Raw genomic sequence first — 15,833 nt, forward strand, 5'->3', positions numbered from 1 at the left:
ACAAATTTATAGATACATAATTACTCAAATAAAATATAAAATATCAGGTATGGTAAACAAAGTATGTCAGAACCATGATTATACGTCAACCACATTCCAGAAAGAAAAATTCAAACCACACTTACTGAAATAAGGTCGCTGTGTTTTGCATATACGTTCCCAGTTCAAGAAATACAAAGAACGAGTCTGTGCCTTAAAAGACCGTGCTATCATGCGAACTGTCATACTAAGATGAAGATGAGATTTTAGCAGCTAAAGAAAGTTTTAATTCCCTATTCCTGTAAGCAATGTATTCCATCCATTCACAATTTGCCCGATGTCCACCAAATTGTGGATAGACGGATGGAATACACTACTTACAGGAACTAGTTATAGGTGTTTTATTATTATTATTATTATTATTATTATATGCCGCCCTAAGAAATAAATGTTAGCTCCCTTTTTTGTTGACTTTTTTTTTTTTTTCACGGACTGCCATCTCAAGCATGCATTCGCTTTGCTAGTAGAGAGCTGCTTTGGTTACAATGCGCGCACAGTACTGCGCAGCTATTTCAAAGAGACTAATGCCTGTTTACGTTCAGAGAACACTTTAGATAAACATATTTGTGTACCAGTTGGGATTCGAATCTTGATCAGGATGCAAAGAACTTTGATAATGGCTTTTCAACTGAAGGTGAGTAGGGTACGGTGGTCGGAAAAAAAAAACTCCCCCCGGAAACTCAGTTTTTCATCCAGTAAAACCGGCCAATAAAACAGACACGCAATTAAGCATAATAAATAGGCTTAATAGCCTTATTGCTTCGGTTATAATTTAAAACAACAGAACCCTGTCAGACAGTGGGAACTATTCATGATTAAAAATAAGCAGGTACAGATACTATTATTTTTTTCCGAGTTAAATTAACAAACTTCAGGATAAAATCACAGCATGTGCTCCAGGAATGAGTAATGTTAATATTTTGATACTGGGAAAAAAAAAAAAAAAAAAAAAGTAAGAATAAACTATTAACTTTGGATATTTTCGCAGTTCTCGCAGAATAAAAAGAATTATACCTGAATACTGCAACCTTACTACTGTATTATTATTATTATTATTATTATTATTATTATTGATAAATTATATATCCTGAATTATTTATACATTGTGTGTTATGCGATGTGAGATGGCACAGTATAAGTTTAAAAATTTGTATTTCGAACGATTATATTTCCTCTCTGTATTGATCATATTCTCAACGACTTCATCCTGATTTTTTTTTTTTTTTTCAGAATTTGAAACTATATTTTTAACTAGAGACTCCGTTTCAGCAGTCTTCGTTTGCACTGGTAAGGGAATGCGCCCTGCTCTAAAAACACGTGCTCTCCGAGAGATGAGGTTTCCTCTAGAAACAATCTCGAAAGCGCAAGAAGCTGCAATGTTCGATGAATGTTTTAAATTTGAGCGCCTTCATTTTGGCTCAGTCGATATAAACATTCTTCTTTTGTTCAGTAAGGCACGCGAACTCTACAAGTATCTTTTTATACATTTTTACTCCTGTCAGAAGATTCTGCGGAATTTTAGAAAAACGAAATCTCAGATTTTTCCGTGAATACAGAAACCTGAATTCGAAATTCGAAAAAAAAAAATACAAAAGTTATATAAAATGCAAAAAAAGATACATACATACAAGAGATAGAAGGATACTATAGATAGGGTGTTTATTTTTGACTTTTTTTTAAAAAAAGTCCATCATAATGGAAACATTCCCATCCTGATTAGAATTTTGGAAAGTTCAGGAAAATTTAGTTGTTTTTTTTATTTTTTTATTTTTTCCACAGTGTTTATATATATGTAAGTATCCCACTGCTTTCTTTCTCTCTCTTTCTCAACAAAATATTCAGAACTAAAAAAAGATAACCATTTTGATGACATTATTATTATTTTTTAAAAAATTATTCTTTCTATATTGTTTAACTCCTAGATTTTTGGTGGTACATTTTTGGTTTTCTGAGCGCGATATTCTCTGCCTCACTCTGCTCTCCTACAGCTGTCAACGACTTCCGTTTGTCAGATCAGTCTACGGTAGTTTCATCTGTTAAGATGGTTGTGATCCCAAGCGTATCCAAGGAGTTGATGAAGAGCGTAATAGAAGCTGCGATTCCTGCTGCACGGCATGCCAGAGCATTTCGAGATAAAATGGTTGGTATAATTTTATTTTACAAAGCTTAAATAGGTATGCATCTGAAAGATTAAAACTATCATTTTTAAACTAAACTTCGCATTTAATAATATCAGTCACATTTCATTAAAGCAGTGACAGAAAGAGCTGCTTTAATAAATATGAGATGAGGTCACAAATAAGGGGAAAATAACGAAACAAAGTCGGGTATGATTTTCATCATCATAATGCTAATTACGGGTATAGACCATATTGGTCTGTTCTGGTCTTATTATCCATCAAATATCCTTTTTTTGAAGTCTACCCTGCCTTCTCTTTCCAATTGGCTTATATTTCAGTGTTTGTTTCTTTAGGATATCGGTTTGTCCGTTCGGTTTATATGCTCTGTCTTCTATTGATTTTGTTTTTAGTTCTTTTAAAATGTATTCAAAAAGTTAGATAAGGCTAAAAAAAAAAACGGCCTCGCCTACTCCCTATACGGGAACAAAAAAAAAAAGGCGTTAGCTGATTTTTTTTTAAATGTATTCATTTCTTCTTTGGTCTAATAATGTGTATTTTGCAGTACTTCTCGTAAATCTCATTTCACTTGTTTTTATTCTTTGTTTATCTTGTTTGTTTATTTCCCAAATTTTACTGCCATATAGTAATTGTGGCGGCCCGTACATAAGCACTGCGACACTGCAGTACCCCCAAGGAAAAAATGAAAAAATTAAAATTTGTTTGTGTTTATAAATAATAACAATGCTTACGACATTATATAAATGCAATAAAACATGTTAAAGGTTGTAGCTTATGTTGACATTGATTGAATAGTTAATAATTGGAATTGTTCGATTAACGCTTTAGATTACGAAACAAATGCACTGCGATCTAACGCCGATAGTTTGCGCTTGTCATTGCACGGTTACGTCATTCCCAACTGTAACTGCTCAAACGGCAGTATATTTTTAGTATGTTTACGCGCCTTATTTCTATGAGATATTATTATTATTATTATTTGACACCTCCAGGGAGTCCAAAGACTCATCGAAGGGGAGTGTGCGCTCAAACTTACTTAACTGAGCCATTAGTAGCAGAGGCTCTACCAATCGACCAAACCTTTGCGGCATGAAACGTTTATTATTGGTGCGTGTGCGTGGTGAACTATTTTTTGTAAATCTTATTTTATTTTGTTAAAATAACATATATTTATTTATTTATTCTAGATACAAGGCTGAATTATGACGAGTGTCACTGTTGAAATTATGAAAATAATATTTTTTTTTTTCCATTATCGTTACACGAAACAAATGCACTGCGATCTAACGCTGATATTCGTTTGCCTTGTCGTTGCACGTTACGTCATTAGATACACTGCCGCTTGGGCAGTGTATCTTATGCCTGCGCTCGTTATTTCTGTGAGATATGAAACGTTTATTATTGGCGTCTGTTCGTGGTGAACTATTTTTTTGTAAATCTTATTTTATTTTGTTAAAATAACATATAATTATTTATTTATTATAGATACAAGGCTGAATTATGACGAGTGTCACTTGAAAATATGAAAAGAATTATATTTTTTTAATTAATATTACAGGAAACAAACGCACTGCGATCTAACGTCGATATTCGTTTGCACTTGTCATTGCTATTGATACGAAACTTTTATTGGTGTTTGTTCGTGGTGAGGATGAAATATTTTTAATACAGCAATTTTTAATATGTAAATTTATTTATTAATAAATTCGCTACTGATTAGGAAAAAAACTTTTTTTTTTTTTTTTTTTTTTTTTTTTTTTTTTTTTTGTATAGCAGCACCCCCACTTAAAATTTTCACCGGCCGCCACTGTATAGTAATGTGGGCACTGCTAGAGTATTATATATTTTCAAGCGTGTTTCTTTTTGTACTATATTTGGATTGAGTGTTCTATTTATCAGGCCTATAATCTGTAAAAATGTTGAAGTTTTTAATTTTATGTCTTTTTCTCCTTCATATGATATTTCATATCCAAAATAACTGAACGTATTTATCTGTTCTATTATTTTACTATTAATAAATAATTTACTTCTAACTGAAGTTTGTCCACAAAATGCCATTGTTTTAGTTTTATCTATGGAAATTTTCATTCCAAACTGTTCTACTATAACGTTTAAATTATATATTGCTCTTTGTAAATTGTCTTCCTTATCTGATATTATTATCTGATCATCTGCAAATAATAGCGTATTTATTTTATTATTCCAGGAAATTTCTATACCTGGAATGTTTAAGGTGTTTCATTGTATTAATATTTCATTAATGTAAATATTGAAAAAGTGTTGGAGAGAGAAGGCATTATTTTCTTTCTTTACTTGGTTTATAGATTGTTTTTAGACATTTTTTCATTTATTTCATTATCTTTGTATATATTCAATATTTCATGTAGTAAAATATTAGGTATATTTATTCTTTGTAATGCATCAAACAGTATATATCTGTTTACTTTGTCAAATGCTTTTTCGTAATCTTTAAAAAAAATGAGTTTCTAAATTAAATTCTCTTCTTTTTTTCTATAAGTAGTTTTAGACAGAAAGCTGCATCCATTGTAGAGCATCCTTTTCTAAATCCATTTTGATATTCTAATAATATTTTTTCACTGTATATTTTCAGTTTTTCATTAAGTATTCTACTATTTTGTAGTTCCATAAACTAATACCTCTGTAATTAGAAGGTTTTGTTTTATCCCCTTTTTTAAGTATATGTATTACTATACTTGTATTCCATTCTATTGGTATTTGTCCATTTGTATATATTTTATTTAAAAATTTTAATAATCTTTGACGAAATTTTTTTCCAAAAAATTTATACAGTTCGGAGTTTATCCAATCTTCTCTTGCTGATTTGCCATTTTTTATTTTATTAGGTTGTCCTTTAATTCTTTCATTGTTATTATATTATTTAAAGTATTTTTTAAGTTTCTGGTGTAATTTTATTTTTGATGCCAGTATTATCCGTCCAAAGATCTGTAAAGTAATCCTATTCTGGCATTAAGATCTCCGGCTATAATTATATGGTCTGTTTTATTTAATTTTTCATATATTCCTTGTAACTCTTTGTAAAAGTAATCATTTTCTTCTTCTTTTCCTTCTTCAGGGGCATACATTCCAACAACTGTTAAATTTTCTTTATTTAATTTTAATCGCACTTCTAATATTCTTTCATTCCAGTATGTATAATGAGTTATTTTTGCTTTAAGTGATTTATGGATCCAAATCATTACATCGGCTTTTGCATGCATTTGTTTGTCCACTCCACTATATATGATATTGTAATTAGCTGTTTCTTTTTTGTTTCTGTAAGAACTGCGATTTCTATATTTTCATCATTTAAAATTTTATCTAATTCTTCTTCTTTATGTGTTATGCTTCTAATATTCCATGTAGCATATTTCACCACGTTTTTCTTTTTCCAAAGTTTCTTAACCTTTTCCAGTTTGCGGTCTTTTCCCATGTTTTCTGTTCGGTTTGGATTTCGTTGAGACTTGAAAGTAACATGTGTTTCCCCTATGTCAAGTGACTAGCATGATGATAGGTATCCTGGTGATGGAGCTGCCACCTTAAGGCTTGCCCTTTTTTTAGTAGTTAGTGGAAACTACAGTTTGAGAGGAAAGAGTCACCCCCTCGAATTGCTTTAATAGCACTGGGGGGAGGGGAGTAAGAAGTAAGAGAGAGCAGTGGAAAGAAGAGTATAAGACCAGTCTACAGATATGACATACCAAGTGTATATTGTAGGAAGTGATATCAGATCTTACTTCCTACAATTTTGCTGTCTGGTATCTCGGCTTTGCCATGGCCGTACTCACCAATGTGAGCCCCATTCACTCTCATTTTCAGCTAATTTCTGCTTGGAAGAACACGGTTTCAATTTTGAGGTTAGAAATTATTGCTATGTCTATCACTTACATATTTGTCTGCTGTAACCCTCCAGCTTTAGACGAAATTCATTGGGTGTATGCCATTCTAAATTACTATGGCGCCAAAATTAAGTTCTCGGTCTCGCCCATAGATGGCAACACTATCGGCAAGATTTTTCTTTTCTAAGTTGGCACATCTGTCATAAGCATCCATGTGAAATTGCAAGTCATTCTATCAAGTAGTTTGTTTTATAATTTGTTTGTTTTGCTGTCTAAAGCAAAAGTGTTGTCTGTATCATGGATAAAATTGAGTATCGTGCGGTTATAAAATTCTTTGTAAAAGAAGGTTTAACGCCAAACGAAATTCATAAAAATTTATGGGCAGCACTCTTCTCCTTCGTTTTCGACAATTAAGAAATGGGCTGCCGAGTTTAAACGTGGCCGTACCAGCCTTGAAGATGATCCATGTGAAGGACGTTCAAAAAAAGTGTAACAACACCAGAAATCATTGATCAAGTGCACGATATGGTATTGGATGACCGGCAAGTCAAAGTGCGTGAAATTGCTGAGACTATAGGCATTTCAAAAGAACGTGTAGGATATATATTGCATGAAGAATTGCTAATGAAAAAGCTTTGTGCAAGACGGGTGCCGCGCTTGCTCGCATCAGATCAAAAACGCATTCCCATGAAAATCTCTGAACAGTGCTTGGAGCATTTTAACAAGAATAAAACTGATTTTTTGCATCGATTCATTACTATGGATGAGACTTGGATTCGCCATTACATACCAGAATCCAAACAGCAGTCAAAACAGTGGACAGAATCCGGTTGTTCAGTGCCAAAGAAGATAAAGTAGGTTCCATCAGCAAGAAAGGTCATGGCATCGGTGTTTTGGGATGGTAAAGGCATTTTGTTTATTAATTATCTTGAATAGGGCAAAACAATAACCGGGGAATATTATTCTGATCTTTTAACCAGACTAGACGAAAAAATTCGTGAGAAAAGACCCGGTTTGCAGAAAAAAAAAATCATCTTTCATCAGGACAATGCACCTGCTCAAAAAGGTGTTTTGGCAATGGGAAAATTAAGGGATCTGCACTATGAATTGTTGGAACATCCGCCCTATTCTCCAGATCTGGCTCCCTCTGACTTCTGTCTCTTCCCAAAACTAAAACTCTTCCTCGCTGATCAGCGTTTTCTTCGAATCAAGAGGCAAATAAGATCTGCAAAATACCTAGTCTTATGGGAAATTATGTTGAAAAATAAAAATTATTTTAAAATTATAAATTCGTTTTTTCATTGTTAGGCGGAGAACTTTCAGACTACCCTCATAGCGAGTACGGAGAAAGAAAAACTTAATGTTCTTAATGAATGCAAACAGCTCCTTCAACTGACACGTTAATGTGAATGCTGGTGAAGACATTTTTTTCCCTTGTGAAACACACTATGCCCTTCAACGAGGACCACAATTGACCACATATTGATAGTTTAAAAAAATAAAAAAAAAAAATAATAGTAATAATAACCAGCTTATTTTCTGGTTAAGTGAACAGGAAAAGTTATTGCAAAATTGAACAAACTTCTTTTAATTTTTTTTCATGTGACCCCCACCACCCACGAAAGGTTGTAAACATATAGTACGCTATGTACTAAGATTGTACTAAGATGGACTAAGATTATTATTTTTAAAAATTTTTATTAAGTTTATATTTTTCGTGTTTTTATTTATATTTATATAATCTGACAACTACTTTAGAGACCAAACATGGAATTTTTTTTTCTAAGCCACTTCAGGCCTAAGATAAACGGGGTGGTGAATTTCCTCACATTGGAAATTCATCTTCCACCAAAGATAATCGCAAACATTCATGCCTACGGCGAGATTCGTAACCCGCGGCTCGGTTGTGGTTGGAGAACTACGGATACGTACTGCTCGGCCAGTCAAACTAGCGAAATTGAACCTTCTTCGATTTTAACACTTATATATTGAAGCAAGCTTGTTAGAAAAAAGTAAATGCTTACAGGATTCCAGACTTAAGCATTAGTTAGCAGGTGGGGAGGGAGGGAAGGGGAGGGAGAGAGAGAGAGAGAGATGTTAAATTAGGTTGTAGTTAAATCATGTAATTTCATAAGCACAGCATCGAAACTGTTGTATGTAGTTTCCCTAACAAGCTAAAAGCCAAAGGTCTTCTGGAACGTGGTTTATGCTCCATGACAATGCGAAGTACCACCCGATTTGAATATTCAGGAATTCTTAGCTGGCATATCATACCCGTAGTTCCCGCTCGTTTTACTCACTAGATTGGTCTCCAGGATTTGTTTCATTTCCTCGAGGTTGAAAAGCATCATGAAGGGAAAGAAAGCGACTTCGTGACGTCTCATACGACTGAATACATAGCAGTGGCAGTGTATTCAGTTGTATGTAGTTTTCCTAACAAGCTAACATTTTTTAAGAATATATATATCCCTGATATTTTTGATTAAACTTCATACATTTTCCATTTTATATTTTTAAATATCTGTGAAATGATTTTTTTTTTTATGTGAATACAAATTACGAAAGGTTGATACCTATAGATATTAGTATTTTTATTAGCATCCTGCGTGGACTAAGAGCTGGATAATCTGAGGATCCCTACTGACGAAATATGGGACTTTTTTTTTTTAAGCCACTTAAGGCTCCTAATAAGAATGTTGGTGATTCTCACATCTGACAACTCACTTACTGCAGAGGAGAATGAAGTTTTCACACCATTCACAGACTGTAATCGAACCTATAATAGTATTGCTTGTAGCAGTCTAGCATTATGAAACTGAAAGATTACCACACAAAGGATATATACATGGAAGTAATTCAATATAATTATAATTCATTTCATATATATATATATATATATATATATATATATATTGCAACTTTCGTATGTAAGATTTATAATAATAATAATAATGAATATGTGAAAGTAACGGTATGTGCCACAAAAATCTTATTTGGCTCTGCGTTGATTATATTTTCTCTACATTTTAACCGTTTATTGAAAAAAGACTCTCGAATAATTACAATCCTACGTCTACATAATATCGACAGCATGCAACTGAAAGAAAAATAGGATTTGAACCTGAGTAAAGCAGGAAGAAATATGTTGGTTGTTAAGGCTGTTTTATGTAACAAAGGTTTTATGTGCATTTGCAAATTTCGCTTGAAGACGGAGTAAATTGCAAAATAAAATAATCCATAACTGTGGAGAAAACTGTCTTAATGAAAATGAAAAAGACTAATAGAATTTGCATATTACAATAACTTAAGAATAATAATAGTTTTTTTTTTTAGTTTTTTATATGACATCATTTATGACATCAAGATGCTCTGATATCATAATTGACTACTTGTTAGCTAATAATAAACCAGCGAAATTAATAAATGGTGTAAGAGTTTACTGGGGTTACAATACTGATTAAGATCATCATGTAATCGGAAATATAACAATACCACTAATCTGGGTAAAGAAAAGAAAATCAAATGGCAATGAAAATGTGTATAAAATAAATCTATTACTACAAAGAGAAAAAAGAATGTATACCAAGAAAACATAAATACCTAAAAGAAAAACCGAAACAAGAAATAGAAGAATGGAAAAATTCTACGAAGGAAGAAAAAATGAAAAAAAAAAAAAAAAACAAGGACTCCGAATATGAAATGATGAAAGCAAACATTTAATTGAAGATTAAAAAAATTTATGAATTAAATGGCTTACCTCAAGAAAAACTGAAGGATGAAATAGAATATAAGTGTAAAACGAGAGAGCAGAAAACTTCACAGAAAAAGTTGGGATAATTGTCTTTGTAAATCAGAAAAACGAAATACAGTATATACAGTAAACTGCAACCAAAAATGTATAAAGCAATAAAGTTTTTACAGAAAGAAACAGTAGGTATTGGACAAATAGATGACTAACAATGGATAGACTATTATTATAAACTCTGGAAAGGAAATAAACAGTCAGCATTGCTATTTAAAATATTTTTAGAAAATATAACTGATAATAGTCTCCCATATAACATCACATCGGAAGAATTAAATGAAGCATTAAAAGAAATGAAAAATGGAAAATCACCAGAAGTAAAAATCCCAACAGAACTTATATAATTTGCGGGAAATAATTTCAGCAACGATATCTTACTTCATTAAATAAAATATATAACACTGGAAAAATACCCTGCATTTTTCCAGTGTTATAGGAATGAGTCTATTAAACACAGGTTATAAAATATATGCCAAAATTAACCCTATATTGGAAAAAATTATAGATGAAGAGCAGAATGGTTTTAGAAAGGGAAGATCCTGCATAGATCCTATATTCTGCCTCAAACTACTTAATTGAGAAAAGGAGAATTCAACTTAGAAACGCATCTAACATTCATAGATTATATATATATAAGCTTTTGACAGATAGATTTAAAGTCTTTGATATACTAACAAACCACTTGCCTATAAATTATTAAAAGCACTCTATAACTCATATGAAAAAACGATAAGCATAAAAAGAGTTGAGAAAAGAACCCAAAACATTTGAAGTAACAGGAGATTTTAGACAAGATTCCCTCTTTCTCCAATATTATTTGGAGATCATATGACCGAAATAATCAAAAAATGGAGGTTAACCAACAAAGAGGGAATTCATGTAGAAAATGATTTTTGTTAGATACCTTATTCTTTGCAGACGACCAACTTTGGAACAGATGAGGACATTCCCTCTACAAAAAGCTGTATATCAACTGAATTTAATGATAAGTCAATCTCTCGAGAAAAAACTGAAACTATCGTATTCAAAACTTCGGATGGGCATGGAAAATGCCCATCGGAAGTAAAATAGTAATAGATAATAAAATAATCTAGTAAGTCAACAAATTAATTATTTGGACTATAAATAAATAAAGTTACAATGAAGATTTAGAAGATTTACATTTCTTACAAAATTAAAAAAAAAAACCCAAAGTAAATGGAACAATAAACAAAACATTAAGGCTCACAATAGTTAGTAAAAAGCAGATAAAGAATGTATAATATTTTATCAAACCAACATTATTATATGGCAGCGAAGCATGGACAATAAGAGAAAGAAATGAGAAAAGAATCATTGCGATAGAAATGAAATACATGAGGACAGCAGGTTATACAAGACTAGATAAAAAAAGAAATGAAGACATACTGAAAGAAGTAAACCAAACACCAATAATGGAAACCACAGAAAAATACAGAATCAAATGGAACGGGCATTTAGAACGAATGGCATATGATAGAATACCCAGGAAGACGAAATACAAAACAAAGGGTCAAAGAAACAGGCAGACCGATGAAAAGCTGGACTGAGACGGAAACAGGCCACCTGGCATAGATTCGTGGTAGAAGGAAGAGAAATTTTTTTTGATCCATACTTCTTATAATGGAATCTGTCAGTATGTAACCACTTTATGAGGGTGGAGTAACAATTGGAGACTATAACACCTAGTTTAAATGAATTGAAGTTCTTTTATTAAGTGCCTCTGTATGCTTACAAAAGTTTCCTTTGGATGATGATTACTAACAATGCTACCAATTTGGCTTCAACAACACCCAGATCTTAATGTAATGATTTATCCAACACACTGCAATATCCGACTGTGCTATGGAACGGCTTCGTAGCACAGTCGGAAAAACGCCGCCACATGCGTCCTATGGTTGGAAATTATTAGATTCAATTCTCCATGTAATAAAAGGTATTACTGAGTTTTTGTTAACCGAATGTGAATTAGTCGGTCTCATATAGAGACAAGAGATCTTTTTACACTCAGGAAATTGTTTATTTTATTTTTACTCCATCAAAATATTTGTGAGTTTCCATAATTAATATTTGAGAAGCAGTATTCTTAAATTCTCTGATGCTGAATCTTTTTTAAATTCATTATCTTCCATCTCCCAAAAAATGATCAATTCCTCAAGGGAGTGAGTCACTGCTCATATTGCAAACTCCTACATTAATTGAAATTAAAAAAAAAATAATAATGCTAACACTAGAACTTTTATTTACTTTGGCAATTTTCAGATTACTCGATCCAGCGAATTTCAAAATATAGGAGCAATACGTTTGAGTTGGATTCCGAACATTCCGCCTGCAGTATCTTCGCACTTCGAAACCATAAACGTAAGTAATTATCTTGAATCTTATGTCTGTTAATCATATTGTATCCTAAAATTCATTATACAATATGAACTGAGATTGTAAAAATTCTTATCCAAGTAACTCTGAATAACAATTATTGGATATCGTTCATCTCTAAACCTTTTCACATACAAGGGGAGTTGAAAAGTTCTGATAAATACCTAGAACAAAAATGACATTAAAGCAACTGATATACCACAAGAAAGAACATATCTGGTGTTTATCGGAACCTTTCATTCCCCCCCCCCCCGCTCTCGTAGGTGATATGTCATCCAATAACATATTCCTCTCCATGTATCAGTATACCGAGGAAGATTATATATAGATTATATCAGGAAGTGGTATATTTATACTGAAGAAGAATGTATTCGCTTATGAACAACTTTATTAAGCTCTGATATTTCGACTCAGTTAACCGAGATAACAAAGACCTTGGTTCGATTCCTGTCCATGACGCGAGGAAAATTTATCTGGTCTCTTTCAACTAGAGGCGAGTTAGTCGGTCTCATATACGGAGGTTTTCACCCAGAAACTTGGGTTTTTCGTCCCTGAGAACAAGCAAGGCCCCGTGAACACAGATAGATCTACAGTCATAAAATGCATGCTTGACTACGGGACTGAATTTTAGCCCTATCTAACTTTTGGGGACTTGAGGGGAAGTTCAATCTTGACCAGTAGCTAACCAGATAGATGGCCCAAGACTATCACTAATTCACTGCATCCAGTGAAGAGATGACTGACAGTGCCGCCATATTGTGGTCCTAATCCTAACACTATATTTATTGTCTGTGATAGTGTGTGGCTTGTAGGGTTGATTATGTTGAGTTTACAGTACGAAAAATCCTAGTTTCCGAGAGAAAAAACCAGCTTGACCATACTAGAGATGGACTATCTCAAGGCCCGGTCGAAAAAAGGCTTATAAAAGGTTCTTCTAATCACAGACTAGAACTGAACTTAGGTTATCATTATTCGGGCATGCTACTTCCACTGAACTACACGTAAGCAATAAAACATATAAGACCATGTTTTGGTGTGCCCTGAAGTTATTAGATTCCTACAACAATGCCAAAAATTAGTTACAGTGAAGTGAATAATCTAAAACTGCGAACATTTCAAGTAACCATTCCTGTGTAGGTTCACAAGTGAGTAAGAGCTTGCCAGTTTTATTTGCAAAACCTATCATAAAGGACATCTGATTCTATGTAGAGCCTTCATCTTTCTCTACAGGATTCTGTGCTCCACAAATTCGGAATTTTGAATTTGTAGATATCGAATATTATCTTGATGTTCTTCACTCTTATTTCTGCAAATCTGCTTGTCTGGTGAAATAGGCAAGGTCGCAAGAACAGGGAAGCAGTAGACACCTAACGTCACCATAGAAACTGCTGGAATGCTCATGCACTACAGTGTCTAGAGCATGGATGGGCAACTGCTCTTGGCTGAAGAGCGCTGTTCTGGTGAAAAGTAGCATTCATTCGAATATTTTAAGAGCCACGTCTGAGATAACGGCTTTCACTTGATTGTAATCAGTGCGAGAGTGAAGAAAGTTTAATTTTGGGTGGAATGCACATAGTTAAGTCTACATACAGAGGATCCTCGGAATATATTGTTATACACTGCTGACACACAGAATCGTAGTGTATTGGATATTTTCTTTTACTTATTGACGAGGAGGAAGTAGTTCTTTATCATCTTTATGGATATATATCATGGTTATAATTCGAACTTATAACCATTGAAGATAAATATACATTGGTAACGAAGTGTTCAGAATAATACATATATTATTCTATTCTATATATATATATTCTATAAAGAAGAATGTACTGCTTGGAGAGAAGTTCACCGGGCTCGGTAGAGGACGTAGCGTGATTCGTCGTTCCATAACACAGCTTTCCAAGGTTCCACGTCCTACTGTACACGCTCTCTACACCACTGAAGACGACGCTTCATGTCGGTTAAGGTAATGGGGACTTGCATATTTCGGTCCTACCTTGGAAATCCTTTCAGGATCGGTTTCTGAATGTTTTTGTTCAGATTCATGTTCCAGTCGATATTCGGAACTTCGCGTTTAATATGTCAGCAGACTAATTGCGGTTTTTACATATTATCCTTCGTAGCACCCTATGGTCACGTTCGGTGAGTGTGCTAGGTCGTGTATTGCGGGTAGCACAAGCTGACTCCCTGCACTTCCATCTCAGTATGGTATCACTGATTGTCGAACTGGGATGACCCAATTTGTCAACAATTTGCGGAACAGATACTCCTGTAACCTACCATCATATAAAAACCCTCTTTCAAATTCTGTCAGTGCCTTTCTCGCAGCCCTCGGGGACAGTTGCACTGACTTAGGAGCATCATATTCCTCCGATTTACATTGGCTACAAATATGTCACTAGTTACGTGGCACGATGCACCTTGCCCATGGGGATGTCCGTGGACTTCTTTCCAAGCAGTGTGTGTGTGTGTGTGTATATATATATATATATATATATATATATATATGGATAAATATAACATTCATAACAGGTAGAATCTCTGTAGCAAACTTTGTGCATTTTCATGTGCGATGTAGTGCTTTCTTATATTCTGAAACACCCTCGTGTGTATGTATGCGCGAGATAGTGAATGAGAGAGCGCTACAGTAAGCTTTCTTTTTTTTTTCTTTCTCCTTTACAGAGAAACAGATCATACCTTTCCTCCATGGAATATATGCAGTATTTTGCAGCAGGTATAGCAGTGTCTTTGATACAAGAGAAAGAGCACAAAGGTGTCTATGTTGACGATTTTGACCAGATGCAAAAGAAGCAGCAGCAGATTATTAGTTCTCTTCATGATGGAATGGAAGTGTTTGGCTTAAAATATACTGAGATCAGCAATCGAAATAGTAAACCAAACATCGAGAAAGTCCATGGAGCAGTGCGACGTATACGGGATTTTATTTTAGTTCGAGACTATATTGAAGCAGTTGAATATATTCAGAACTTGTTTAGTTATCAGGTAAAGCAGTTATAACTCAGAAGCCTTCTTCCTCCCGACTCTAAATAAATTTAATGTATTGCTTTTGCCAAAGTAGGATAATCGTTTTTAATTGTGGATCTCACTGCCAAATCATATACCTCATACTGCGTGCCTAATGAACTAGAAGCCTATTAGATGACACAAGCGACCAAAGAAACATGAAAATAATTTCAAACAGAAGAATACTCAGCGATCTTGATCAATAATTTATTTTTTGAGTAAATGTATACTTGTATAAATATTCCGTTAATGGAATTTCGAATTCTTGTTTTGTGCCTTTTGATTCATTGTATAATCTTGTATAGATTTATGATTAAATATTATATGAAGTTATTTTTATACACGTGGTTAATTATATGTCGTACATCTTTTCTGCATCATTTTCCATAGAAGTCTGAACAAAATGCCAAACGAAATTGTTAATCATAAATGCACATTTATCAGCACCAAATGTGTTTGTTGTATTATAATTTACAATCCCCACCAGAGTTCACAGTATGATGTAACTCTAAAAAGCATTTAGTTTTAGTATTTAATTCGATCGATTTGATGAAGCAAAGTTTTATACGATATTATAAT

The 15,833-nt window shown here is 33.4% G+C and overlaps 1 protein-coding gene across 1 annotated transcript; it reads left to right on the forward strand.

The window, feature by feature from the left end:
- Nucleotides 1-621: 621 nt before the first annotated feature.
- LOC150106360 (uncharacterized) lies at nucleotides 622-15,587 on the forward strand. Its single transcript, XM_090392401.1, has 4 exons — nucleotides 622-673; nucleotides 1,962-2,179; nucleotides 12,117-12,215; nucleotides 14,913-15,587. Exons 2-4 carry the CDS (start codon nucleotides 2,081-2,083, stop codon nucleotides 15,246-15,248), a joined length of 534 nt encoding a protein of 177 aa, XP_090248527.1. The 5' UTR covers nucleotides 622-673; nucleotides 1,962-2,080; the 3' UTR covers nucleotides 15,249-15,587.
- The last annotated feature ends 246 nt before the right edge of the window (nucleotides 15,588-15,833 follow it).

Source organism: Typopeltis vanoorti, chromosome 5, assembly GCF_054136105.1.
Source record: "Typopeltis vanoorti isolate ZY-2024b chromosome 5, IOZ_Tvanoo_1.0, whole genome shotgun sequence".
Classification (NCBI taxonomy): domain Eukaryota; kingdom Metazoa; phylum Arthropoda; class Arachnida; order Uropygi; family Thelyphonidae; genus Typopeltis; species Typopeltis vanoorti.

Excerpts from the sequence above, each read along its gene's own strand:
- LOC150106360 (XM_090392401.1), top strand. The coding sequence starts at position 2,081 with ATGGTTGTGATCCCAAGCGTATCCAAGGAGTTGATGAAGAGCGTAATA. Across the intron at positions 2,180-12,116 it reads GAGCATTTCGAGATAAAATG|ATTACTCGATCCAGCGAATT; the intron begins GTTGGTATAATT and ends GGCAATTTTCAG. Across the intron at positions 12,216-14,912 it reads CGCACTTCGAAACCATAAAC|AGAAACAGATCATACCTTTC; the intron begins GTAAGTAATTAT and ends TCTCCTTTACAG.